This window comes from Budorcas taxicolor, chromosome 11, assembly GCF_023091745.1.
Source record: "Budorcas taxicolor isolate Tak-1 chromosome 11, Takin1.1, whole genome shotgun sequence".
In the NCBI taxonomy this organism is placed as follows: Eukaryota; Metazoa; Chordata; class Mammalia; order Artiodactyla; family Bovidae; genus Budorcas; species Budorcas taxicolor.
In genome coordinates, this window is record NC_068920.1 from 157540393 (window position 1) to 157567408 (window position 27016).

The 27016-nt window shown below is 44.7% G+C and overlaps 1 protein-coding gene across 2 annotated transcripts in view; it reads left to right on the forward strand.

Moving 5' to 3' along the window:
• Positions 1-27016, forward strand: part of STXBP1 (syntaxin binding protein 1) — a 69625-nt gene that overhangs the window by 10676 nt on the left and 31933 nt on the right. For both annotated transcript variants that reach the window (XM_052649708.1, XM_052649707.1), the window contains exons 2-3: positions 23139-23188; positions 24846-24927. In XM_052649708.1, coding sequence (XP_052505668.1) covers positions 23139-23188; positions 24846-24927 — 132 coding nt within the window. The remainder of the gene's footprint in view (positions 1-23138; positions 23189-24845; positions 24928-27016) is intronic.

Here is a 27016-nt window from a genome sequence, read left to right on the forward strand (position 1 = left end):
TCAGATCTTCTGCATCAGAATTTCTCACTCCTTCAATGTATTGAATTGGGAAGTTTCTTATCTTTTTTGTGTGTTCCAGAATAGATCAAATAATATGGACATTCCTTTCCCTGAATGTTAAGAATGATTTATCCATAAAAATTTTTGAATTTGCTGCTTTTTAGAGGAAAGAGGATAAATATTTGCCAGTCTTTTAAATGTATTTGATTAGTATTTATTTATTCAGTATCAATTGAATCAATTTTGGCAATTTCTATTTTCTTATAAAAATAGGCCTTTCAACCTAAAATTCTCAAACTTATTAACATTGAACTAGATTTGTATAATTTAAATAATATCTTCTGCATCAGTAGTTGTGATCTTTTCTCATTCTGCCCTGTTAGTAGTAGTATTTTCATGGAAAGAGATTTGTCTGTTTTGTCTTTTTGAAAAATCTGTTTCTTCCTTCTGTGGTGTGTGTCTGTGTGTATGTGTTCTTATTCTAATTTCTTGAATCAAACACTTGGTTATTTTTTCTAATAAAAGCATCTAAGGATATTAGTCTTCATTTGAGTACAGCTTTGACTGAATCCCATAGGCTCCCTCCCTATAACCCCTCCCAAGTCTCTTAACATGCAGTATTCTTAGTTGTGGACTAGCTGTTACTCTTGTGATAGGGTGATAAGTAGTTTAATCTGGAGTAAAATTTCCATAAGAAGTGGTTTGGGACTCAGGGATCATCCATGTGTTACCCATCAGATGTAAGAGAGCATATCTGCCACAAAAGCCAAAAAGGGTTTTTTGAATGTGCACTAAAAGATTTTCCCTCTGGCGTTCTTGGCACACAGCACCTCTTAGACAAACAGGTATTTGGCTGCTAATGAAGAATCTTTTCTTTAGTGGAGTAGTCAGGCCAAATCTTATAGTTATCACTGGCAACTCAACAGCCATAAATCATGAACCTTAGTCCTGTGGCTCGCCTCTATGAGAAGTGCTCATACAACCCCCAGGGCCATCCTCTGATTTGATTGCTCCAGTCAATTGCTTCTGAGCAGGGCTGTTGCTGGAACTAAAGTTAGGGTGAGATAGCCAAGCCTTCTTTTTTTTTATTTTTATTTTTGGCTGTGCTGGGTCTTCCTTGCAGCACACAGGCTGTCCTTGCAGCGCACAGGCTGTCCTTGCAGCCCACAGGCTGTCCTTGCCGCATGTGGGTGTCTGTAGTTGTAGCTTGTAGCTTAGTTGCCCCTTGGCATATGGGATCTTAGTTCCCCAGCCAGGGATCAAACCCACATTCCCTGCATTGGAAGGCAGATTCTTAACCACTGGACCACCAAGGAAGTCATCAAGACTTCATTTGAATTTCAGCAAGTATGAGTTTTACTTGCTTATTGTCACCAGGCTTTTTTTTAATTAATGAGAAGTGGTGTCGTGGAGTGGAAAGAGTTCTGGTCAGACAGAACATCTAGCTGACAGCCCCAGTTCCAACCCCTAGTGACTGGGTAACCTGGACATGTTATTTAACCTCTTTTTCAATTGGAAATTCTAATCCCAGCATCACAGAATTCTTTTAAGCCTGCATTAAATAATAATACAAACAATTGCTCAGAAAACAATGAGTCTCTGTAGGGGGTTGTTATTATTTTACAGTTATAATTACTGAGATAAGCTTGTCTGCTCAAGGTTATGAATAAAACCTTAGCAGAGTCAAGGAGGCACATCTCTTATAGTTTTGATAGGCACAGGGTCTGATAATTGCCAGGTAACAGCCAGTCGTTGCCCACTCAGTGCTCTTTGGGAAAGTTTGTGTTGGTTAAAACAGTTGCTTCTGAGATACACTGATCTGATCTTAATATATGTCTCTGGGGCAGAGTAAGAACTACTAATGGCTCAAATTACATGCTGTCACAGAGCAGATCTCCAGAATTCCTTTCCTTCTGTTTCTCACAGGCCATTGACATTTCACTTTAAATGTCTGCTAATGATTTGGCCTAAGAGCTGAACTGTAGGAAGTGAATGAGATACTAAGTAATTACCATACTAGGAAAGCTTATTTTCTTCTTAGGAACAAAAAAGTTTATAGAGATAGGAAAACAAACAAAATTTTAAAAAAATCATTGGAGGACTTCTCCGGTGGTACAGTGGGTAAGAATCCACCTGCCAATGCAGGGGACACAGGTTCGATCCTTGATCTGAGAATATCCTGCAGGCTGCAGAGCAGCTAAGCCTGTAACACCACAGCTGCTGAGCCTGTGCTCTGGAGCACATGAGCCACAAACACCGAGGCGTTCTGCTGCAGCTGCTGCAGTCTGCTGGCCCTAGAGCCTGTGCTCCACAACAAGAGAAGCCGCCGCAATGAGATGTCCGTGTAGCAATGAAGACCCAGTGCAACCAAATATCAAAAAAAAAAAAAAGTCTTTAGAAAAAAATTGGTTTAAATCAGAGTCTCCAGCAGTCCGTCCTTGTTCGGAGGACTGCTGTTCGGAGGACTGCTGAGATGTCAGAGAAACCCAGGACCATATGGCATGGCTTGTTTCCATTTCATCATGTTTCTGAAGCCTCTGGGACCAAATGTTTTTGTTCATTTAACCAATATTTCTGCACTCTCTCCTATGTGCCAGAAGCTGTGTTGAGGGCAGCAGAGGTGGTGGTGTATGAGGAGACCTGGTCCTAGTGAGATTCACACAGGCTGTGGCAATACATCGGGTAAATGCCTTAAGAGGGGGTACTGTGGTGTGATGATGTACAGCACATGACGGAGCCCCCAGAGAGGCCAGGGGAGGGAGGGAGGCCGAGGGAGACCTGGAGGAGGTGAGGGGAGCTGGCCAGGAGGAGGGTGATATTGATGGGGTCTGGGAGAGAGTAAAGTCGCATAGAGAAGTGTCTAGGTTTGGCAAGAATATGAGAAAGGTTCAGCCTGGCTGGAGCTGAGGGAGTATGCAGACAGGAGTTGGAGAGGTGCTCAGGGCTTTCTGTCCTTTCAAAGGACCTATATCCCTATTCCAGGAGCACTGGGAAGCTGCTGAAGGCTTTCGGCTGGGGAGAGACATGGTTTGGTTCTGGCTGAGAAAGACCTCGAGTCGCTGTGTGGAGACTGGACGGAGGGTTGGGTTAGGAGCTATGGTGGTGATGGTGGGAACGGGGATCGCTGCCAGGGCTGGAGCAGTAGTGGCAGGTGGAGAATTCTGTAAAGGGACCTGAAGGTGTCTTCAGAGGTAGAAACGTCAGGTTATGGTGATCGATCGGATGCAGAGGGTGAGGAGATGGCATTGGGGAAGATTCCCAGTTTTCTGGCTTCTGCAGCCCATGGTAGGCCATGCTGTTCACTGAGATGAATGAAGGAGGAGAAACGGGTTTGCTGGGAAAGGTTCCCTTTCGTAGGTGTTGTGTTTCTGGACCCTATGGACTGTCATTAAGGGCAGGGGTGTAGGAGGTCTGGGCCAGACACTGGGGCTGGGGTGTCCTCAGCTGTTGGAAGCTATCGGCGTGGGTCAGATCACAGAGGAAAGGGTGCAGGGTGACAAGGGGGCCTGGGTTCCCCCACTTCCCATCCCAGGGGATTCCGACATTTACACCCAGGCACAAGAAGAGTAGCCAGCGGGGCTTGAGAGTTAGGTGGGAAGGGAGGCTAGCCAAACAGTGTCTCCGATTTGGTGGCTTCCCGGGCCCACACTCAGATCGTCCCAGAGCAAGCCTGAGGCTTCATTCAGTGATGAATGTCCACTCTCCAGGCTGAGGGGCTTGGCAGCTGGAAACTTTTCAAAACTTCTTTTCACTGTGGTGTTTCCCCTGTGTCTTAAAGTCAGTCCCTGGCTGTCTGAACCTCATTATTCAGGATTGTTTTGTGGAGGAAAGAGGAAATGATTGTAGCCAGTTGTAATGCAAGGCTCTGAGGATTTGTGTGCTATGCTGTGTCAAGATGCCATCAAATCATGGAGTGCTGGCTCTGGGAAGAAATCGTAGGAGCATCTGGTCCAGACTCATCTAGAGCAGGAAGTTGAGTTGTCCTAGTCTGCTCGATGAATGTCGTTGGCGGGTCTTCCTTATCCGTGGCTGTTGAGAAAAGACAGTATTATTTTCATGTTCTGTGCCAGCATAGATTCACAATGACAGGGATCAGCTACTAGGAGTGTTACAATAGTGAGGGCAGGAAGGTTGCTTATACCGTGCTTAGAGGGAGCTCAGGACTTTCCAGCTGATTCCAGTCTAGTCTCAGATGAGCCTCATGAACTTCCTTAATGGCAGTAGGAACAAAGCCACTTCTGCTTGTCAGCTGATGGCGGAAGGGAGACCCTTTAAGCTTAGATGGTCTTCAGAGCGCCTACTCTGGGAGTGACAGGGTGAAGAAAGCTTATTGACCCTCTTCTGTCATGGATTTTTTTTACCCATCTTCCTGAGCATTGGTGTAGCCAGGAGGCAAAGGAGAGAGGCCTTTCCCTGGTCCCTGGACACATGGGTATTGTTGGTACTAGTTACTAGGGATTTGGAGAAAATAAAACAGTGCTGAACAAGAGACTCCCTCTGTGAGCTTCACACTATAGGCTTTCAACAATAGACTGCTGTGAGACAAACCGCTTAAAATTACTCACTCGACAGACCTCACCATGTTTTGGATAAAAGTGCTTCAGGATTTTAAGATGAGGCAATCAGGTGGTCACTGAGTTTTCAAATTGGGTTTACCTCACATAATCTTGCCGGGGGGATCACATTGAACTTAAATGTTTTGATTGCATCATGGGGTTGTCTCTGTCTCTTTTTCCTACTTACCTTTTAAGGAACTTTGAAACTCTCAGTCAGTTCAGTTCAGCCGCTCAGTCGTGTCCGATTCTTTGCGACTCCGTGAATCTAGTTAGAATAATAAGCTTCGTCAAGCTTTCACTGAGACTTAAAGATCTGGTCAGTTTCTCATAGAGAGGAATCCTCATTTTTCCTCTACCCCAATCCCTTATTAAGAAAAATTTACAACATAGTGGAAATTTGAAAGAATAGTATGATGATTACCCATCTACCTTCTACCTAGATTTCACAACTGTTAACTTCTTTCCATCTTTGTTCTTATCTCTCTACACAAATGCTTTTTGTTAAAAGTTAAGGGTACAGGTTAGACATTGCAGAAGAAATGTGAGTGTACTTGAAGTCAAAGCAATGGAAACATTCAATGGAAATATTCAAAGGGAAACAGAAAAGATCAAAGGAATTAAAGCAAGAGAGTATCAGCAAGATGGGAGATGGTGTGAAGGAGTCTAATACATATAAAGATGAAAAGAATGGGAGGATCAGAGATAATCTTTGAAGAAGTGTTAGCTGAACATTTTCCAAATTTGGTGAGAGCTATGAACTTTCAGATGTAAGAGGTTCAGTGAATGTCAGGCATAAGCAATATGAAGAAATCTACACCACAGCACACCACACACCAAATTGCTTAAAAGCAGTAGTAATAATAATACAATGATTAGCCAGAGAGCAAAGACACATTGTGTACAGAAGCGCGACAAAGATGGCAGCGCATTTCTCGTCAGAATCAACGTAAGCTAGAAGACAGCAGAGGAGTATTTTTGAAGGACTGAAAAATACAAAATATTAATCTAGAATTTTATACCCAGAGAATATATCTCTCAGCAACAAATCAAGGTAAACATTTTCAAAAAAGTTGAAAGAATTCATCACCTTGCATGTCTGAAAATACCTATTTTAATCTGATGTCTGAAAATACTTATTTTATCTGATGGTTCAGAGGAGCATAGAATTCTGCGTTGGAAATTGTTTGCCTGTAGACTTTTGAAAACTTGGCTCCACTGTCATCTTAGTTTTCACTGTTGCCTTGAAGGTGCCTTTGAATCATTGACTTCCTGATCTTTCGTACATGTCCCGTATTGTCGCCTCTGAATCTTTCACTGTGTCCTGGTATTCTGGGCTTTCATAGAAATTTGCCTTGATACTTGTCTGTTCTTATCCATTGTGCAAGACCAGGATCAGGAAGCTTTTTCTACAAAGGGCTGTGTGTTTAAATATTTCAGTTTTTGTGACCCATCTTTGATCTCTGCTGCTGCTTCTTTTCCCTCTGCCCCTTTAAAATTGTAAAGGCCGTTATTAGCTTAAGGCCTAAGCTAAGAAGCAGCAGGCTGAATTTGGCCCACGTGCCCCAGTGGGGGAAGGAGAGGGTGGGATGAGTTGAGAGAGTAGCACTGAAACGTCTAAACTGCTACCCTGTGTTAACCGGTGTTAACCAGCTAGTGGGAGGTAGCTTTATAACACGGAGAACTCATCTCAGTGCTCTGTGATGACCTTGAGGGGTGGGCCGGGGGAGGGGATGGGAAGGATGTTCCGGGGGGAGGGATATATGTATACTTATGGCTGATTCATGTTTTTATACAGCAGGAACCAGCAAAACATTGTAAAGCAGTTATCCTCCAGTTAAAAATGAATTTTTAAAAATTTGGGACATTCCAAATCCAGGAATTTCATGCTGAATTAACTCATTAGTTCACTGTGAAGCAGGAAATCAAGTGAAGTATAAAGTCTTTGTTTCTGATACTGGGTATCCCCTCCTGGACCCCAATATACACCCTCAATGGAGTGGTCTTTGGCTCAGAATATTTTGCTGAATTACAGTTTGGAGAGACAAATTTCACAAGTCATCTCTCCCCTACTGATCCCCTAGTGGAAGACTGGGCAAAGGGCATTGGCCCAGTGTGGAAACAACTTATATTCTGAAGGCAGTCTTCAAATCATGCCTCGGTAAATGAGGAGGGGGCAAAAATAGCCCACCTGTGCATTTTGGTACAAGTAGACAGTGAGAGAGAATTACCTCTGATCTAGGCAATTTGAGCAAAAAAAGAAAAAAAAAAACTCTACACAGGAACTTTGTAAACATTTGATATGGAAAAATGACATAACTGTGGCATAAACACTCAGATAAAGAATTTATTCTGGAAGAAGACAGGTATAAGGAAAATAATTTAAATTACCCTCAAACATAAAAATAATGAACCAAGAGTTCAAATGGGAGGTAATGTGAAACAGCAGAGTGAAATGGAAAGCGGGCCAAGGAAACATAAAACAAAAAATAGTGGGATTGGAGGTGCTTTGGTGGCTTGGTGGTAAAGAATCCACCTGCCGGTGAAGGAGATGCAGGTTCGATCCCTGATCTGGGAACATCCCGCACACCTTGGAGCAGCTGGGCCTGAGCGCCGCAACTATTGTCTGTCGTCTAGAGCCCGTGCTCTGCAACAAGAGAAGCCGGCGCACCGCAACTGTAGAGTCACCCCAGATGACCGCAACTAGAGAAAAGCCCACACGCAGTAGCAAAGACCCAACACAGCCAAAAGCAAATGAATTTTTAAAACTACTTTTAAAAAAATGGGATTGCAGAACTAATAAACAGTTGAAAACGTAAGAAGCAGATTCTGTTTTCTATAGAGTGTGGAAGACTGACTGGAGAAGATCACCCAGTCTGCTTGTTTGGTGAAGATTTTGCACAAACTCAGCCATCTCCTCTGGATTTTCAGTGTTTCTTCTCTTCCGGGCTCCACCCTCTTCCTGTGCGTGACCCCGAGCCCGGGTCCAGCAGGATGTTTTCTTCTCCTGGCATCGTATTGTAAGCAGCTCCCTGAATTTGGGAGAAGGTAGCAGCCCTCCTGAAACTAGACCTTTGTGTGTGTTGGGTGGCGTGGGTGGGGGGAGCACTTCCTGCCTTCCGGAAACTTCCCCCCAAGGCTTTTGTCTTCTGTCCGTTGGACACCTATCCACTGGCAGCACTGCACTTGTGGCCTTGTCATGCTCTGTGAGATTACACATTTTTAAATATCTGAGACCTGAAGATCTGTGACACGCTAAATCCTAGAGCCGGTCAGAATCTCAGACTTTGGAAGTAAGATGATTTCTACCACCGCTGCCATGGAGAAGTCACTTGATTGCTCTCCGGTTCTGTGTCTTTATAAAATGGACTAGATCAGGGCTTCTCAGCCTTGGTACTATTGACATCTTGGGCTGTATGAGCGTGTGCGTGTGGGATGTTTAGCAGCATTCCTGGTCCCTCCCCACTCAATGCCCATAGGTGTGCGTGCTCAGTCAGTTGGTCGTGTCTGACTATGTGATCTCATGGACTGTAGCCCGCCAGGCTCCTCTGTCCATGGGACTCTGCAGGCAAGAATACTGGAGCGGTTTCCATTTCCTTCTCTAGGGAATCTTCCCAAACCAGGGATCGAACCCATGCCTCCTGCATTGGCAAGCAAATTCTTTGCCACAGCACCACCTGGGAAGCCCTGCTAGTACCCCAGCACCCTCCAATCATGACGATCAAAAGCACCTCCAGATGTTGCTGGGTGTCCCCTGGGGGGCAAATCACTCCACATTGAGAACCACTAGACTGTTGTCTGCTCTGAGTTTCTGGGATGACATGAAGCACTCTTCTCCCCTTTTTTCCAAAGTATATTTTTCCTAACCCTTGAGTCCTTAGGGTAACTCCCATTTAAGTCAAGAAATGTGATTCGGAGCCATTAAATGCTATATCTACCAATTTAAGATACTAGCCGCATCTTGGGTTCCTGCCAGGATCAAGGTAAATATCTATTATTCTCTATCCCTGCAGTTCAAGGAAGAATTCTTGCAGTCTGTAAAGATAGAGGACAAGGTGTTTTACAGAGGAACAGATACAGGCTGGCAGATGAAATGGAATATTAATCTTTGAGGTCTGCTGCTGTTGGTAACACATGAGGGCAATGTGCGTTCTCTCTCTTTCTTAAATATAGACTCCTTCCCAAATAATTTCATGCTTATCACTATCTTGTACAAAAATTGGCCCTCATTCTTGAGTCTTTTGTTTTAAAACAGCCTTATTCTGTACTACTTATGAGACGTCCCTGGTGGTCCAGCGGCTAAGACTCCGAGCTCCCAATGCAGGGGGCCCAGGTTCCATCCCTGGTCAGGAAACTAGATCCCCAGCGCCACAACTAAGAGCCGGTACAGTCAGAATAAAAATACTTTAAAAATAAAACAGAAAACAATACTTTATGAGAAAACAGTAGTGCCTTCTGTCCTGGAAGATTAATTGCCCTTTCACCAATTTTCTTTTTGTTTTTGTTCTTTTTGTTTCAACATATTAATATAAACAAATAGTATTTACTATCTTAAGCTATTGATTTGAAGATGAGATGAATTGTTTGGAATCCCACTTTGATTTTTCTGAGTATATCTGGTAACTTCACAGCTCCTTTTATCCATGGTGCCGGCAACCTTAGGAAGAAGAAACTAGCTCTGGTTGGAGCTAAGGGGAAGTGACCATGGTATCTACAGTGTGGCTGGAAACTCCTATTCTCTGCCTCTTTTGTCCCCAGTTTGAGATTTTCTTTCTACCAATCAAAATTCTAAGGTCCATGAAGCTGTGTGTTAGAAACCTTCTAGCCCCTTGACCGTTTGACTCTAAACCTTATGAAAGGAGGGTCGGGAGGGAGATAGAAAATGAGGATTTCCTATGAAAGAGAAAGCAGTCATTCCTGTAACACTGTCCAGCATCTTTACGGGTGTGAGGTTAGGATTTGGTTTCTCGGAAAGCAGGCATTTATCATCACACGCTCCCCTCAGATACTGGCAGCGGCCCAAGTTTTGAACATGTGCGTCTTTTGTAACATCTGGCCTAGTGCTCACCAGAGCAACGCAGCCACACCCTCGTCCACCCATCTCCACCCCCTCTAATGCTTAGGGCCTCCTCCCTTCTCTCCCCTTCCTGCCACCCAGAAAGCAGACTTCAGCAGGAATATTCTCAGATCAAGCAGGTGTCATTCAGCAGTTAATAGGGGGGCTTCCCAGGGGGTTCCGTGGTAAAGAACCCGCCTGACAGTGCATGAGACAAAAGAGCCATGGGTTCGATCCCTGGGTTGGGAAGATCTCCTGGAGAAGGGCATGGCTATCCACTCAAGTATTCTTGCCTGGAGAATCCCGTGGGCAGAGGAGCCTGGCAGGCTGCAGTCCATAGGGTCATAAAGAGTTGGACACGACTGAAGCGACTTAGCACGCATGCCCTGAGTTAATAGGGAGCAGGGCCCAGTTCTTGCCCCATGCCTGACAATTTGAGGTCTCTATTTTGGTCTCTCTCGCTTCTGCAAAGTACAATTTAGATACAAATTATAATAGGCTATAATTTTAGATAACATGCCTTACAGAAGTATGCCAGGGTACCTGTCTTCAGGTGAAGACGCTATGGAACAGTTCCATATTAAGCAAACCTGCGTTTGTTATTTGAGTTTAAAGTTTTCCTCTATAATTCGCTGATGACTTTTTAAGAAATATTTATTTATTTGGCTGTGTTAGGTCTTAGTTGCACTTTCGGGATCTTTCTTTGCAGCTCTCAGGCTCAGTAGCTGTGGCAAGCAGGCTTAGTTGCCTCTCAGCATGTGGGATCTTAGTTCTCCAGCCTGGAATCAAACCTGCATTGTTCCCTGCATCGGAAGGTGGATTCTTAACCACTGGACCACCAGGGAAGTCCCTCTGATGATTTTTTAAAAATAGCTTTCTTGAGATACAATTCACATACTATACCATTCACCCACTTAAAAGGAACAATTCAATGGCTTTTAGCAAATTTGCACCATTGTGCATCCATCATCACAAGCCATTTTCAAACACTTTCTTTACCCCGGAAAGAACGTCTGTTGGGGAGCTGTCAGGAGAGTGGCGGCCCTGGCGCTCACCTTCCTCAGCCTTGAACAGAGCTGCTCTTTCACTCCCAGCAAGCACTGCTCCGCTGTGCCATTTGGAGGGGTTCATTCATCCTGCAGGCATATGCTAAATCATTATTTTATGCCAGATACCAGAGACAGGCAGAGGAAGGGTGCAGGGAGAGGGAGGGCGGCGTCATGTTTGAAAGGGAGTAAGTGAAGCCTCGAGTAAGAAGCCAGATACAGTGAGTGACTTGTGGCATCGCTGGCGAGCACTTGCTGCCTTCTCAACCACCTTGGGCTACTGTCTCCCCTACCGAGCTTGCTAGTCCCTCTGTTCCTAGTCCATCCCGTCCTTGACCCGGACTTGAGGACATCTCACCTGCTCTTCCTGTGCCTGGAGAACTCTCCCCCTGACATCTTCACTAGGTTGATCCCTCCTCTCCTCGTCACCCCCTCAGAGGACCTTCTCTCCCCAACCCTCATCACGTTCTAGTTCTTTAACCTTTAACATGTCCTCCCTGGATTTCCCTCCTGGTGAGGTGGATAAGAACCTGCCTGCCAATGCAGGGGAAGGTGGGTTCGATCCTTGGTTTGGGAAGATTCCGCACGCTGCAGAGCAACCAAGGCCCACGAGCGGAGCCCACGAGCTGCAGCTCCTGAAGCCTGCGAGCCTAGGGCCTCTCCGCAGCAAGAGAAGCCCCCGCAAGGAGAAGCCCGCACACCGCAATGAAGAGTCGCCCCCACTCACCACAACTAGAGCAAGGCCAAGCAAAGCGATGAAGACCCTGCACAGCCAAATAAGTAAATAAAACTATAAAAAGATAAAATTGCCCCTGAGCACTCACCACTCTCTAGAACGATCCTGTCTCCTGTGTGTATTGGCTCTTTCTCCTCTCCACACCAGATGGAAGCACCTTATGGGAAGGAATCTTGTTTAGCTTGTTCATCATGGTTTTTTCCAATGCCTGGAATGATGTCTGGCACATCGGAAAGGTTCAATAAGCCATCGTCATTGAATGGAGAGAAGCAAACTGGAGAACGGAAGACGTGTCACAAACTGCACGGGGAAGCAATAAGAAACCAATTAGAAATCACTGGATTCTCCCTGATTAGGAGAATCAGATACCTCTAAAAGATGCTGATGGTGCTGGCGGTAGCTGTCAGTGCTGAGGACCATTTTAAGACTGAACTAAGTGCCTCACACACATCAAATCATTGACTCCTCACAGTAGCTCTGTGAGGCAGGTGTGGTCATCCCCATTTTATAGATGTGGAAACTGACACAGATTCAGTCACTTGTCCCAAGTCTAGGAAGTGGAGGAGCAGCAGGGATGTGAACCTTAACCATCTGGCTCCAAAACCCATCTGCATCGGTTTGCTTTACTTTGTCAGGGTGATCACTGCAGTATAACAAAGAAAAGCACGCCGGGTTCCAGTGCGGAGTCCAGTCCATGCTGGCCCCTGAGAGACAGTATGTGGAGTGGGAAGAGCATTTGGATGGGGATCCAGAGACCTGCTTCCCGTGTGCGCTAGGACCAGTTGGTGGCCTTGGCCACTCCCTATGGCTGTGTTTCATAGGAGCATCTCAATCCCAAAATGAGGACCTAGACTGTCCTTAGATGGTCTCTAAAATTCTTTCCAGTAGAAGTGTTCTTACCCACCAAAGAAGTAGAATCGTTGAAAGTTGTTTTACCTTCTAGGCCTGTGCCAAGGAGCCATGGGTTTATGTGTTAGAGCCCCGCGCTTGCCTGGATGTGCCTGGCAAAGGATCTGAAAGAGCATTCCCTAAACCATGAATGTTTGTTTCCCCTCAGGAGTAGGGGTGGGGAGGAGAATGTCACTTTGTAGCTATTCATCTCTCTGTTGTTAATTTTTCATCAAGAATGTGCTGCTTCTATGTTATTTAAAACATCATAAAGACAAAAAAATTAGAGAGATTTGGGGAGTTCCCTGATGGTCCAGTGGTTAAGACTTCATGAACCCAGGGGGCCTGGGTTCAATCTTTGGTCCAGAAACTAGATCCCACATGCTGTAACTAAAGAACCTGCATGCTGCAAATAAGACCTGGCGCAGCCAAGCAAATATATATATATTTTTTTAATGAAAGAGGTTTGTGGTTAGTTGCCAACAGTTTCTGTGTGCATGTGTCTTCCTAAGAGAAGGAGCTTGAGAGTACCAGGAAGGCTTGTTTTCAAGTATTTGAACCATTTCTTTCTGTTTTGTGGAGGCTTAACTTAGTCTCCCTGGGAAGATACACTTGTTTAGCTGGGAGGTTCTTCAGCCCAGAGCAAGACCGTTGGAGAGTCTTGGTTGCCGTCCTCAGATGTCTGAAGTGCCGTCGGGGAAAGAGGGACAGACTTGCTGTTGCTTCAGAGCAGAATTGCCGGCAGCAGGTGGAGCAGAACTGACAGTGTGCGGAGTCCCAGCCCGTGTGCGCTAGGCAGCAGTGGGGCTGCCTTCCTAGCGTCTCCCTGTTGTGCTGTGTGAAAGTCCTCTTGGTTTTTATGTGTTTATTTTGTATCTGTGACCTCTCTGGTGGCTCTGTGGTAAAGAATCTGCCGGCTAGTGCAGGACACCTGGTTTCAGTCCCTGGGTCAGGAACATCCCCTGGAGAAGGAAATGGCAACCAGTATTCTTGCCTGGGAAATCCCATGGACAGAGGAGCATGGTGGGCTACAGTTCATAGGGTTGCAAAAAGTCGGACACGACTTAGCAACTAAACAACAACAACCTTGCTAAAGGTTTTAATGTTTCTACTAGTTTTTTAGTTGATTCCCATGATTTCTGTAGGCAGATAACTCTGTGTCCTTCTTACTTTGTTTTGTTTTCTTGTCTAAGGCAATTCTTAGAACAGTGTTAAGTAATGGCAACTTCGAAATTACAGCCCAGTGTCCCTGTTGTGACATGAAATATCTTACTGTCTGGGGCCTCTGCCTTGTGCTTCAGCATTAATGCATCTCTTCCTGGATAAGCAGAGGTCCCTGTCTCTTTCTTTAGAAGTGGTATAAGGCTTCTTCTGTTCAATTCTATATTAATATTTCAGTTCAGTTCAGTTCAGTCTCTCAGTCGTGTCCGACTCTTTGCGACCTCATGAATCGCAGCACGCCAGGCCTCCCTGTCCATCACCATCTCCCGGAGTTCACTCAGACTCACGTCCATCGAGTCGGTGATGCCATCCAGCCATCTCATCCTCTGTCGTCCCCTTCTCCTCCTGCCCCCAATCCCTCCCAGCAGCAGAGTCTTTTCCAATGAGTCAACTCTTCACATGAGGTGGCCAAAGTACTGGAGTTTCAGCTTTAGCATCAGTCCTTCCAAAGAACACCCAGGGCTGATCTCCTTCAGAATGGACTGGTTGGATCTCCTTGCAGTCCAAGGGACTCTCAAGAGTCTTCTCCAACACCACACTTCAAAAGCATCAATTCTTTGGCACTCAGCCTTCTTCACAGTCCAACTCTCACATCCATACATGACCACAGGAAAAACCATAGCCTTGACTAGACGGACCTTAGTCGGCAAAGTAATGTCTCTGCTTTTTAATATACTATCTAGGTTGGTCATAACTTTTCTTCCAAGGAGTAAGCGTCTTTTAATTTCATGGCTGCAGTCACCATCTGCAGTGATTTTGAAGCCCCAAAAAATAAAGTCTGACACTGTTTCCACTGTTTCCCCATCTATTTCCCATGAAGTGATGGGACCAGATGCCATGATCTTCGTTTTCTGAATGTTGAGCTTTAAGCCAACTTCTTCACTCTCCTCTTTCACTTTCATCAAGAGGCTTTTTAGTTCCTCTTCACTTTCTGCCATAAGGGTGGTGTCATCTGCATATCTGAGGTTGTTGATATTTCTCCAGGCAATCTTGATTCCAGCTTGTGTTTCTTCCAGCCCAGCGTTTCTCATGATGTACTCTGCCTAGAAGTTAAATAAGCAGGGTGACAATATACAGCCTTGACGTACTCCTTTTCCTATTTGGAACCAGTCTGTTGTTCCATGTCCAGTTCTAACTGTTGCTTCCTGACCTGCATACAGATTTCTCAAGAGGCAGGTTAGGTGGTCTGGTATTCCCATCTCTTTCAGAATTTTCCACAGTTTATTGTGATCCACACAGTCAAAGGCTTTGGCATAGTCAAGAAAGCAGAAATAGATGTTTTTCTGGAACTCTCTTGCTTTTTCCATGATCCAGCGGATGTTGGCAATTTGATCTTATACATTGGTGCCATTATTCCACAGCATATTCACATGTTTATTGTGGGTCAGGGAAGTTTAGAAGTTTCTGCTGAAATACATGTAGAGTTTGATATCTAAATATTTTGGTGATTATTTTAAACTGTATTTTAAATATATATTTTTATAGGATTTTTATATTAAAAATCTCAATTGGTGGAAGTGAAGTTTTACAATTTTCTTATTTCATTGTCTGTATGAATCACATATTTTTTATGGTGACATCACAGTGATGCCTTTTGTTCTGTGCCTCGGACCTGCCAGATACCTTCCCAGGCATATTGTCTCGTTAACCCTCACAATAGGTCATTAGAGTATTATAATTTTGTAGATGAGAAGGCTGAAACCTAAAAAATTTTACACTTGCTCAATGTCCACAGCTAACAAATGGCTGAACCTGGAGTTTCCCTGGTCTGTCTAATTTTAGTGCTTCCCTTGGCATTTTCTCTTTCTTTTTTTAAAATTAATTTTCACTGGAGTATGGCTTCTTTGGGCTTGCCTGATAGCTCAGCTGGTAAAGAATCCACCTGGAATGCAGGGGACCCCAGTTTGATTCCTGGGTCAGGAAGATCCACTGGAGAAGGATAAAGCTACCCACTCCAGTATTCTTGGGCTTCCCTGGTGGCTCAGCTGGTAAAGAATCCGCCCACAATGAGGGAGACCTGGGTTGGAGAGAGCCCCTGGAGGAGAGCATGGCAACCCACTCCAGTACTCTTGCCTGGAGAATCCTTATAGAGGAGCCTGGCAGGCTGCAGCCCATGGGGTCACAGAGAGTCGGCCATGACTGGGTGACTGAGCACAGCGCAGCTCATGGCTGCTTTAGGCATTTTTTCTCTTGGTCATGAGGGTGGGACTGACGTCTGCCTGAGTAACTAGCCTTGTTCAGTCAGTCAGTCGTGTCTGACTCTTTGTGACCCCGTGGACTGCAGAACAACAGGCTTCCCTGTCCTTCACCATCTCCTGGAGCTTGCTCAAACTCATGTCCATTGCATCAGTGATGCCATCCAACCATCTCATCCTCTGTCGTCCCCTTCTCCTCCTGCCTTCCATCTTTCCCAGCATCAGGGTCTTTTCTAATGGACTGGCTCTTCAAATCAGGTGGCCAAAGTATTGGAGCTTCAGCTTCAGCATCAGTCCTTCCAGTGAGTATTCAGTATTGATTTCCTTTAGGATGGACTGGTTGGATCTCCTTGCAGTCCAAAGGATTCTCAAGTCTTCCCCAATACTACAGTTCAAAGGCATCAGTTCTTCGGTGCTCAGACTTCTTTATGGTCCAACTCTCACATCCATACATGACTACTGAAAAACTATAGCTTTGACTATATGGACCTTTGTTGGCAAAGTGATGTCACCGCTTTTTAATATGATGTCTCGGTTTGCCATAGCTTTTCTTCCAAGGAGTAAGCGTGTTTTAATTTTATGGCTGCAGTCACCATCTGCAGTGATTTTGGAGCCCAAGAAAATAAAGTCTGTCACTGTTTCCATTGTTTCCCCATCTATTTGCCATGACATGATGGGACTTGAAGCCATGATCTTAGTTTTTTGAATGTTGAGTTTTAGGCCAACTTTTTCACTCTCCTCTTTCACTTTCATCAAGAGGCTCTTTAGTTCCTTTTCACTTTCTGCCATAAGGGTGGTGTCATCTGCATATCTGATGGAGAAGGCAATGGCACCCCACTCCAGTACTCTTGCCTGGAAAATCCCAATGGCAGAGGAGCCTGGTGGGCTGCAGTCCATGGGGTTGCAAAGAGTCGGACACAACTGACCGACTTCCCTTTCACTTTCACTTTCATGCACTGGAGAAGGAAATGGCAAGCCACTCCAGTGTTCTTGCCTGGAGAATCCCAGGGACGGGGGAGCCTGGTGGGCTGCCGTCTGTGGGGTTGCACAGAGCCGGACACGACTGAAGCAACTTAGCAGCAGCAGCAGCATCTGCATATCTGAGATTATTGATATTTTTCCCTGCAATCTTGATTCCAGCTTGTGCTTCATCCAGCCTGGCATTTGGTATGATGTACTTTGCATATAAGTTAAATGAGCAAGGTGACAATATACAGCCTTGAGGTACTCCTTTCCCAATTTGGAACCAGTCCTTGTTCCATGTCCGATTCTAACCGTTGCTTCTTAACCTGCATACAGGTTTTGCAGGAGGCAGATAAGGTGGTCTGATATTCCCATCTCTTTAAAACTTTTCCACAGTTTGTTGTGATCCACACAAAGCCTTTAGCATAGTCAATGAAGTCCAAGTAGAACTAGCCTTATACCGTCACACAACTAAGGTTTATTTAAGAGGGCGAGTTTCAGAAGAACCACCACTACTGAGCTGGAATAACTAAAGAAATTCCCTGTCTCTGTGTTGGTCAAAGTGGAGGGCACTTGTGGCCTGAGTTTACATTTCTTTAAATCCCTCCACAGAGGGGAGGCGCTCCTCCTTCCGGTCAGGCTCCAAACTTCCAGTGGCTGAGTGCAGGGCAGCGTGGACCTCTGTGGGCACAGAGCATAGACTGTTTGAATCCCCCATAGTTCTGAGGGTTTTGGTGACACCCCCACTTCTCCCAAGCTTCCAGCCCGTCTAGTATAAGTCATGCTACTTCCGACGTCTTGGTGTGCCATGGGCTTAGGTGCCCTGACGTGTCACTGCCAAGGGCAGTTGTGGGTGCCTGGGGTGGTAAGGACAGGGCTCTCCAGGGGGTGGGGGCTTGGGAGGGGTGTGCAGCTATCCCTAGAGCCTGCACTTTGGGGCTCCAGTTGGTATACTGGGTGCGTCTGAACAGGTCCCAGGTAATCTAGACCACCTGCTCTTTTTCTCAGGACTGGGGAGGAATTTGTTGAGTTTGGGAGTCACCCCGCACCTGCAGGATATGGTTGAAAAGGAATCTACATTCTTTCCCTTTGGCTGTGAGGGACACAGCATGCCAGGCCTCCCTGTCCATCACCAACACCTGGAGTTCACTCCAGACTCATGTCCATTGAGTTGGTGATGCCATCCAACCATCTCATCCTCTGTCATCCCCTTCTCCTCCTGCCTTCAATCTTTCCCAGCATCAGGGTCTTTTCAAATGAGTCAACTCTTCAAATCAGGTGGCCAAAGTATTGGAGCTTCAGGTTTAGCATCAGTCCTTCCAATGAGTATTCAGGACTGATCTCCTTTAGGATGGACTGGTTGGATCTCCTTGCAGTCCAAGGGACTCTCAAGAGTCTTCTCCAACACCACACTTCAAAAGTATCAATTCTTTGGCACTCAGCTTTCTTTATAGTCCAACTCTCACGTCTATACATGACTGCTGGAAAAACCATAGCTTTGACTAGACGGACTTTTGTTGGCAAGTAATGTCTCTGCTTTTTAATATGCTGTCTAGGTTGGTCATAACTTTTCTTCCAAGGAGTAACCAAGGCCATGGTTCTCATAATTTTGCAGAAGTTAAAGCTGCCCTAGCGTTGTTATTTAATCACTAAGTCATGTCTGACTCTTTGCTGCCACATGAACTATAGCCTGTCCAGCTCCTCTGTCCATGGGATTTCCCAGGCAAGAATACTGCCCTGGTGTCTTCTCTGCCAAATACTCAGGCCAGGTGGTGGTGGAGCAGATGGTTTACCTGGAAATCACATGGTTTGGAATGCAGAAATAAGACCCTCTGGCTGGACCAGCCTCGGAAGGCTTTATTGTTTCTCTCCACACAAAGAGGACTTCTAAGGGAGTTGAAATGTGATTGCCAGGGATTATTTGTGAGGAAGTAGCCCAACCTACTTGATTCTTAATGCTAAAATGGGCTCTAATCCTTGTTTCCTTTTCGGTATTGGATTAAAAAAATGTAGGGCAGGATTAGAACTGGCTGACAACAATACAACAAATACAGGCCCTGAGAATTTCAGAACAGGAATCACCAGGCAAGAAGGCTTGAACCCAGAGTGTATTCTCAGCCTCTAGGACTTGTGATCCTTGTTCTGATTTTCTGATTATATCTCTGCCTTCACCTATCAAAAGGTGACTTGAACTTAAATTAATTTTGTGTAGCAGGAAAAAAAAAAAAAACCCTCAGCAATACAAAAAAGATAGTGTAATAATACCCTCTTCCACTGTCACATTTGCAAGCAAAACTCAAGATATGTTTTATCAGCTATTAATAGTACATTATTTTGGAGAGCCAGTCAGAGTACTGATGAGGGCATAAATTGTGCTTTTGGGAAAAAATTCAGTAGAATTTATCAAAAGCTCAGCATATTTATTGTTGGTGGTGTTTAGTTGCAAAGTTATGTCCGACTTTGCAACCCCTGACAAGAGTATGGGAATGGGTTGCCATTTCCTTCTCCTGACCCAGGGATCGAACCCAAATCTCCTGCATTGGCAGGTAGATTCTTTACCACTGAGCTCCCAGGGAAGGCCAAGAGTTTGGGACTTTCTCCAAACTTACCTCCAACCTTTATTTGATAATAACACCCAGATTTTAAACTGTGGCTAAAGGTCAATCTTTCAAGCTTCCCCTACCCTGTATCTCCGCCTCAGACATCTTAGTCATCTCAATCTTTAGTCAAAAAAAGACTCTGGGTATTCTCCAACAGATCAGTTCTCTTCTCCCTCTAAATATTTTGTGTCTACATCAATTTCTTCATTTAAATGAAAAAGCTAGGAGTTTTGTGTTTCTTTTCTTTATTTTCCCATACACACAATTCAGCAGCTAGCCCTATTGGCTTTACCTCCAAATAAAAGGAAATTCACCCACTTCTTGGGAGTTGCCTGGTGGCCCAGTGATTAAGACTTCACCTCCCAATGCAGGGGTTGCGGGTTCGATCCCTGGTCTGGGAGCTAAGATCCCACATGCCTCTCAGCCAAAAAACCAAAGACATAAAACGGAAGCAATGTTGTAACAGATTCAGTAAAGGCTTTAAAAATGGTCTGCATCAATCCTCATCTCCACTGCCACCAGCCATGGATGGGCCCTCGGGAAGGCGTCCTGACTGTACTCTTGCTTCAGTTCTCGCCGCACCCCCACTTCAGTCTCATCTCTGCAATACAGCAGATGACATCCTTGCCCTCTGTGGCTTTCCAGAGCCCTTCAGATAAAATCAGACTCCCGTCAAGGTCCCGCCTGATCTGGCCTCCAGCTTTAGTTCCAAGAAGCTGTCAACTTCTTTTTCCTTTATCTACCTCCAGCCTTTGTGCCTCCCCCTGCTCCCTTCCCAGCTTCTGAGGGGCTGGGGTCTTCCTCAGAGAGGCCGAGCAGGATCCCACCCTCCCCTTTTTTTTCTGCCTTGTCATGCAGGATCTTCATTCCCCAACCAGGGATCAAACCTGCAGCCCTGCAGTGGGAGCACGGAACCCTCCCAGTAGACAGCCAGGGAAGTGCCGCACACACACCCCCGCCCCCCGCCTTTTTTTTTCCCTGTTTTTTTTTTTTTTTTAAATCCTAATCCCTCCCGTATCTCTCTCTCTCTTTTTTTAAGGTTCTCAATGGTTATCTTTTTTATACATAGTGTCAATAGTATATATATGTGGATTCCAATCTCCCAATTCATCCCATCCCCAACTTTCCCCCTGGGTATCCATACATTTGCTGTTGCTGCTGCTGCTAAGTCGCTTCAGTCGTGTCCGACTCTGTGTGACCCCATAGACAGCAGCCCACCAGACTCCCCCGTCCCTGGGATTCTCCAGGCAAGAACACTGGAGTGGGTTGCCATTTCCTTCTCCAATGCATGAAAGTGAAAAGTGGAAGTGAAGTCACTCAGTCGTGTCCGACTCTTTGCGACCCCATGGACTACAGCCCACCAGGCTCCTCCGTCCATGGGATTTTCCAGGCAAGAGTACTGGAGTGGGGTGCCATCGCCTTCTCCAGACCCTCTCTTAGAGGTAGCTCCCCACACTAGGGTTTTTCTTTTCTACTGCTGCCCTTACCTGTCTGCCTCAGCACTGGTGAGGAGAAGCCGCGATCGCCCTTCTGTCCTGTCTGCTTCTGTCACTGGCATGTGAGCTCCGAAGAGACATGTCTGCTGCTGTTCATCCCTGGTGCTGGGTCCAGTGACCAGTAAACAGTGATGCTGAGTAAAGGAGTGTGTATATTCCAGATCATTATTTCTAGTAGGCACATAGTATCCATTGCACAAATGTAACCTAATTAACTTAACCACTAGCTTATTGGATATATTTGTTCCCAGTTTTTCACCAGACTGAGCCATGGGAAATAATCTGAATGACTGTTGAGAAACTGCTAACTAGATTAGGGAGTACTATGCAGGCATCACTTCATGGGAAATAGGTGGGGAAACAGTGGAAACAGCATCAGACTTTATTTTTGGGGGCTCCAAAATCACTGCAGATGGTGACTGCAGCCATGAAATTAAAAGATGCTTACTCCTTGGAAGAAAAGTTATGACCAACCTAGATAGCATATTCAAAAACAGAGACATTACTTTGCTGACTAAGATCCGTCTAGTCAAGGCTATGGTTTTTCCTGTGGTCATGTATGGATGTGAGAGTTGGACTGTGAAGAAGGCTGAGTGCCGAAGAATTGACGCTTTTGAAGTGTGGTGTTGGAGAAGACTCTTGAGAGTCCCTTGGACTGCAAGGAGATCCAACCAGTCCATTCTGAGGAAGATCAGCCCTGGGATTTCTTTGGAAGGAATGATGCTAAGGCTGAAACTCCAGTACTTTGGCCACCTCATGTGAAGAGTTGACTCATTGGAAAAGACTCTGATGCTGGGAGGGATTGGGGGCAGGAGGAGAAGGGGAAGACCGAGGATGAGATGGCTGGATGGCATCACTGACTCGATGGACGTGAGTCTGAGTGAACTCCGGGGGATGGTGATGGACAGGGAGGCCTGGCATGCTGCTATTCATGAGGTCGCAAAGAGTTTGACGCGACTGAGCGACTGAACTGAACTGATGTAGGCATTTAAGATCCTAGGAAGCATTTTTATTAACATGGAGAAATGAGTTTTTGTAATGAGAAAAAAAGCATGATATGAGATTATATATACAGCATGTTATCCTCTGTGTAAAAGTTCATGGGAAAAGAGAGTAGGAAACTGTCACTTATGCGTCTCAGGTTGGCAAGATTACAAATGATTTATCTCTTTGATTTTTTTATAGCATGCAAGGAACACATGGTGTTCCTCTTTATACTTTTCTGTGTTTTCCAAGTTTACTGCAATAATTGTGTGGGTTTTTATAATCAGGTAAAAAGCTCTTAAAATTTTTGGAATACTTTTATGACATATCAGATTACTGCAGATAGAAGCAGAGTTAGGGGACTATTGTGCTTTGGAGAATAAGCTAAATGTTTGACGCACACTTGCTAAAGACAGTTCTTAGCCTCTGACTCCTTCTAGGCCTGTGAGTGATCTGGGTTTGAAGAGTAGCAAAGCGCTGTTTCCTGTGACTTTCCGTGGCCAGGTAGACTTGGGTGTGATATGGCATTACAGAAACCGTGGCTTACAAAAATGTTGTTTGGGGGTTTGAGAGCATCCCACAGATGTGCTTAGAACTGGAAGGATATCACAACTGCTCTTCACATCTGTTTTTGAAGTTTAGGGGGGTAGTTTATGTGGCCTGGGCATTGTCACAGAATTTTACTCACTCATCTTAAAGCAGTGATTCTAAAACACTAGGCCCTTTGGGAATTTGAGGTCAAAACTACCTTCATAATAATGCTAAAATGTTATCTGCCTCTTTGCTCTTATTCTCTTGCAAACACACAGTGTTTTCCAAATGCTATATAATTCATAAATTGCAGAAGCAGCTAGGAGAACCCAGCTGTCTTCTATGAAAACAGACATTGAGGAGTGTTGCAAAAATGTACTACAATGCCAGTATCCTCAGTAAAATTGTTTTATTGTGGAAAATACATATAGCATTTTAGTGGCATGCAACTGTGTTACCATAGAATGGGTTTGTTATTGTAATTGAATTAATACATATTTTAAAAATTTCTCAGTTTAACTTCTGATATAGCAAATGACAATAGCTATTTATGCATATACACAAACACTCTTTGGGGTCCTCGATTTTTAAGAATGTAAAGGGGTCCTGAGACCAGAAAGTCTGAGAACCAGTGAATCGAGGACACAGGAAGAGAACTGTCCTTATGGTGGATTGATTAGGGCCCAGTAGACAGATTGGTTGACTTGCATGACCCAGGATAACAAGGTCTATGGAGGGAAGATGACCTCGTCTCATAGGCAGGGGTTGAAAGTCTTGAAATTACATTAAATCTTTTCTCCTCCTTCCTTCCCTCCCTCCCTGCTGTCTTCCCTCCCTCCTTCCTTCCTTCCTTTTTTTCTCCTCTTTAGAGATCATGCATGATGTGATAAAGAAGGTGAAAAAGAAGGGAGAATGGAAGGTAAGTGGAAGAGCACAATGAATGACCTTGAAGGTGAGTTCATGGGGAAGAATACGAATGGGGTGGCATTGGGGAGAGGCACGCAGGGGAGAAATGAGGACCTTTGCTGCATCCAGAGAATACAAAAAGCTTCTGAACTGGCGAAAGGTAATCTGCTGTGCCTCCCATGTATATGATCCTGGTTAGGAAATCTCTGGGTCAGGAAGCTTATCTTTAGGATCACCTGGTGGGGCATTCTAGCAGTGGAACCCTTTAATTCAAACATGATCTTACCTGGAACCCATTGATTAAAGCAGAAGGTGGAATTATTCTGCTTGCTATGGGAGACAAGAGGGGACCCTTCTTGCCCCTCCAGTAGTCCTAAAACCTCTCATGGAGCCCATGCAATAGTCTGAAAAGCCCTCAAAAGCCTTCCTGTCAGTCTGTAGCTACACAAGACAAACCAAGTCAGCTTGTTTGTTCATTTAACATTGAGAGCAATGCTGGAAACTGTTGTGTACCTGAAACAAATATTTAAGTCAGTCTAACTGATTATGGCCTCAGTCCTGGAAGTGGATGATACAAGTCAGAATCATGCTGTCGTCCATCAGGAAGTCAGAGTATGAAGGACCCTCTGATCGTCTGGGACTAGGCATTGGAGTGACCAGGAGGGCACACTCGAACTTCTGCGTGTGTTGTCGAAGGGCTTCTGCTAACTATTCTTGGCCCCAAGTTTTTCTGCAGTCTGGAGCTTCAAGTTCATTGGGCCTTGGAACAGCTTGGCACCAGGAAGCTTTTAAAGTCTCACCCTTACCTCATAAACCTGAGATCACATTTTAACTAGAGCATCCATCTTCACACCCAGGGTGGGAGGCCAGCAGGTGGGAGCTCTTTCTGCCTGCCTTTCTCTCTCACCCTTCCCGTCAGTAATGGACTTGTGGACATGAGAGTTTTAAACTAGCCTGGGGAAGCTGCCTCATGAAATGAAACCTGATTGGTCCTTGTGCTACAGCAAAATGCTTTGAGGCCCACATTTTTCTAGCTCCTGTTGCCTGGGTTTATATCTTTGAAGAAGGAGAAGAAAAATAACCTTATTTTAGCTTCCTCTCCCCACTGTGGGTCCGATGGAGATGGGAAAGGTTTGCTGAAGAACTGCAGGTATGATGCTTTTCAACCAGGATGGCATGTTCTTGTCCTTCTCTTCTAGATTGAGGTAGAGTTTACTCCTGGGCAACACGTGTGCTGGTTCATCCTGATGATGTCTGCAACAAAGTCCTCGCCTTCCATCCCGTCAGTGTGGCACTAGGGTTCATTCTCCCTTAAAGAGAAAGTTTATGCACTGAAAAAATATGGATTGCCCTGAGTGTGGGTGCTGTGTATGAAATTTCTTTTTCTTTTGCGTTTTTATGAGTAATTATTTTCTTTGTCATCAAAAAAACTTCAATTTTTTTTAAGTTTAAAAAATCAAGTCATGTTAGTGAGAGCAGACTCTCCTAGAAGCCTAGGTTTGGTAGGGAAATAAAGGCTAGCATGTATCTTGGCAAACTTCTGGCCCCTAGGAAACCTCGATTACTCAGAATTCTGTGTTTCTGGGCTCTTCCTGAAGTCTGACATGGTCAGCAGAGGCGAGCGTCACAGCAGGTGCCCCCCAGGTTGTGAACTGTTCCTTTGCTTCCAGGTGCTGGTGGTAGACCAGCTGAGCATGAGGATGCTCTCCTCCTGCTGTAAGATGACGGACATCATGACCGAGGGGATAACAAGTGAGTGTGGTGGGGTGTTCTTTCTCCTCCCTGTTCGTTATTGTCTTGCTTGACTTTAGACCCCAGGCTTTCTTGTTCATCACCAAATCCCTAGGTTCCAATCCAATGTTAGGTGCCCGTTAGGTATCTGTGAAAGGATACCGAAAGGAAGGCTCAGTTAAGAAAAAAGGCAGGCCAGCCAATGGGAAAAAAGTGACACCTAACAAAGGAAGAAATCCAACTGGCCAGTAAATACATGAAAACTTGCTCACCCTCATTAGTGGTCAGGGGAATGCAATTAAAACCAGAGTGGGATACTGCTCTGTGCTCAGATTGGAGCATTTACACTACGAGAATGCCAAGTGATAGGATATAGGAGAAAGGGAACTCTGATATGATGAGTTGGTACAGCTACTTTCAGAAACCTTGGAGGTGTCTAGGAGAGTTCAGGCATGCAGGCCCTGTAAGCCAGCATGTCTGCGGTTAGATGTGTGTTCTAGACAACTCAGGCATGTGTGCCCAGGAGGCTCACAGATTATTGCTCATAGTAGCCCCACAGTGGGAACAACCAAAAGGTCCATCAGGAGTAGAATGGTACAATAAATTGTGGGACAGTCACACAACAGAATATTACATAGCGAAGAAAAGGAATGAATATTAACTACTTGCTCATTCCAAAATGTGAATAAATCTGATAAACAATGTTGAGCAAAAGAAACAAGATACGAAAGAGTCCTTAACAATGTGCTTTAATTTACATAATATCCTAAAACAGGCAGAGCTAAGCCATACTGCTTTGAAATATAGGGATAAGTGAGTCAAACAACCATAAGGGAAGTGCTCACCATTCGTGTCGCCGTGGTGGTTCTATTTTTAGGGAAAGGGGAGGTGTGGATGATGAGGGAAGGGGGAAGGGGGGGCACTTCTGCAGTGCTGATGTGTTCTGCTTCCTGATGGGGTGGTGCTTGTGCAATTAAGTGTATATTTATGTTTAATTCACTCTTTGGAGTGTGTGTTAGAATTTCACAATAATAGGTTTTTGAAATAAGATAAATCCCCTGCTCAAGGTCCCGGGGCAGCACCATACCTGAGACTAGGACACAGCCCTCCTGGCTTCTGTCCCAAGCTCTTTTTCACATTTGTGAACAGCTCAAGTCTTACCTGGGGGCTCCTTTCAGGAGAGATCATGTATTTTAATCTGTGAAACAGCACTGATAGAAAAGCAATCTATTTTGAGGTATTATTTCAAACCAGGAAGTTAACCTTTTTTGTTTTACTCCTAAAAAACGTTGAGTGAAACATATCTGTTACAATGCAGCTCCCATCGATATATATAAAACAATATGTGAGCTACAAACCACATTTGGGATGTGACTCCTTTATTTTTAAAAACACATTTCTACCAAAAAAAAAAGAAAACAAAAAAATAAACACACATTTCCAAATCTAGTTTATCTGTCACCAAAAGCCATAGTCCTATAAATGGGAGTATGGAATTTTTGGTGTGACTTTTGTCATTCAGTGATCCAAGACCTGGCTTGCCCCTGTTTTGAGCTTGCAAAGTTATTTTCTTCATTGAACTTCTAAAACTTTTTTTTTTCTTTATCAAAGGAAAAAATGCAAATATAGGAAAAAAGCCAAATGTAGCTTATGAGCTTCTAGCAAGGAAGAAAGCACCGCCCTGCCCTCCCTCCTCCTCCACTATCCCCCAGGGTGCATCACCCCAGAGGCAGCCCCTCTGCTCTTTCTTCCAGTTATCTTTTTGATGTTTCTAAATAAATGCTTATACGATCATCTCTGGATTCATCATGCTAGACATTATCCTATGGTAGATGAGGGTTCACCTCTCCCCTCCTACACACAGACTCTTCCCTATCACAGAAGTTTTGTTTTTTTTTAAATGTCCTTACTTGGCAAAATTTTAAATTTTGCTGTTGACCACCCCCCTAAAATATTTGGGGGGAGGTATTACTGGCATATGAAATTCAAAAATCTATGAGCCTTGTTGTACAGCAGAAACAAACACATTTTAAAGTAATTTTCTTCCAATTAAAAATTTTTTTTTAAATCTATAACCCCTGATAACACAGATGGTTGAGAAATTTTGGTA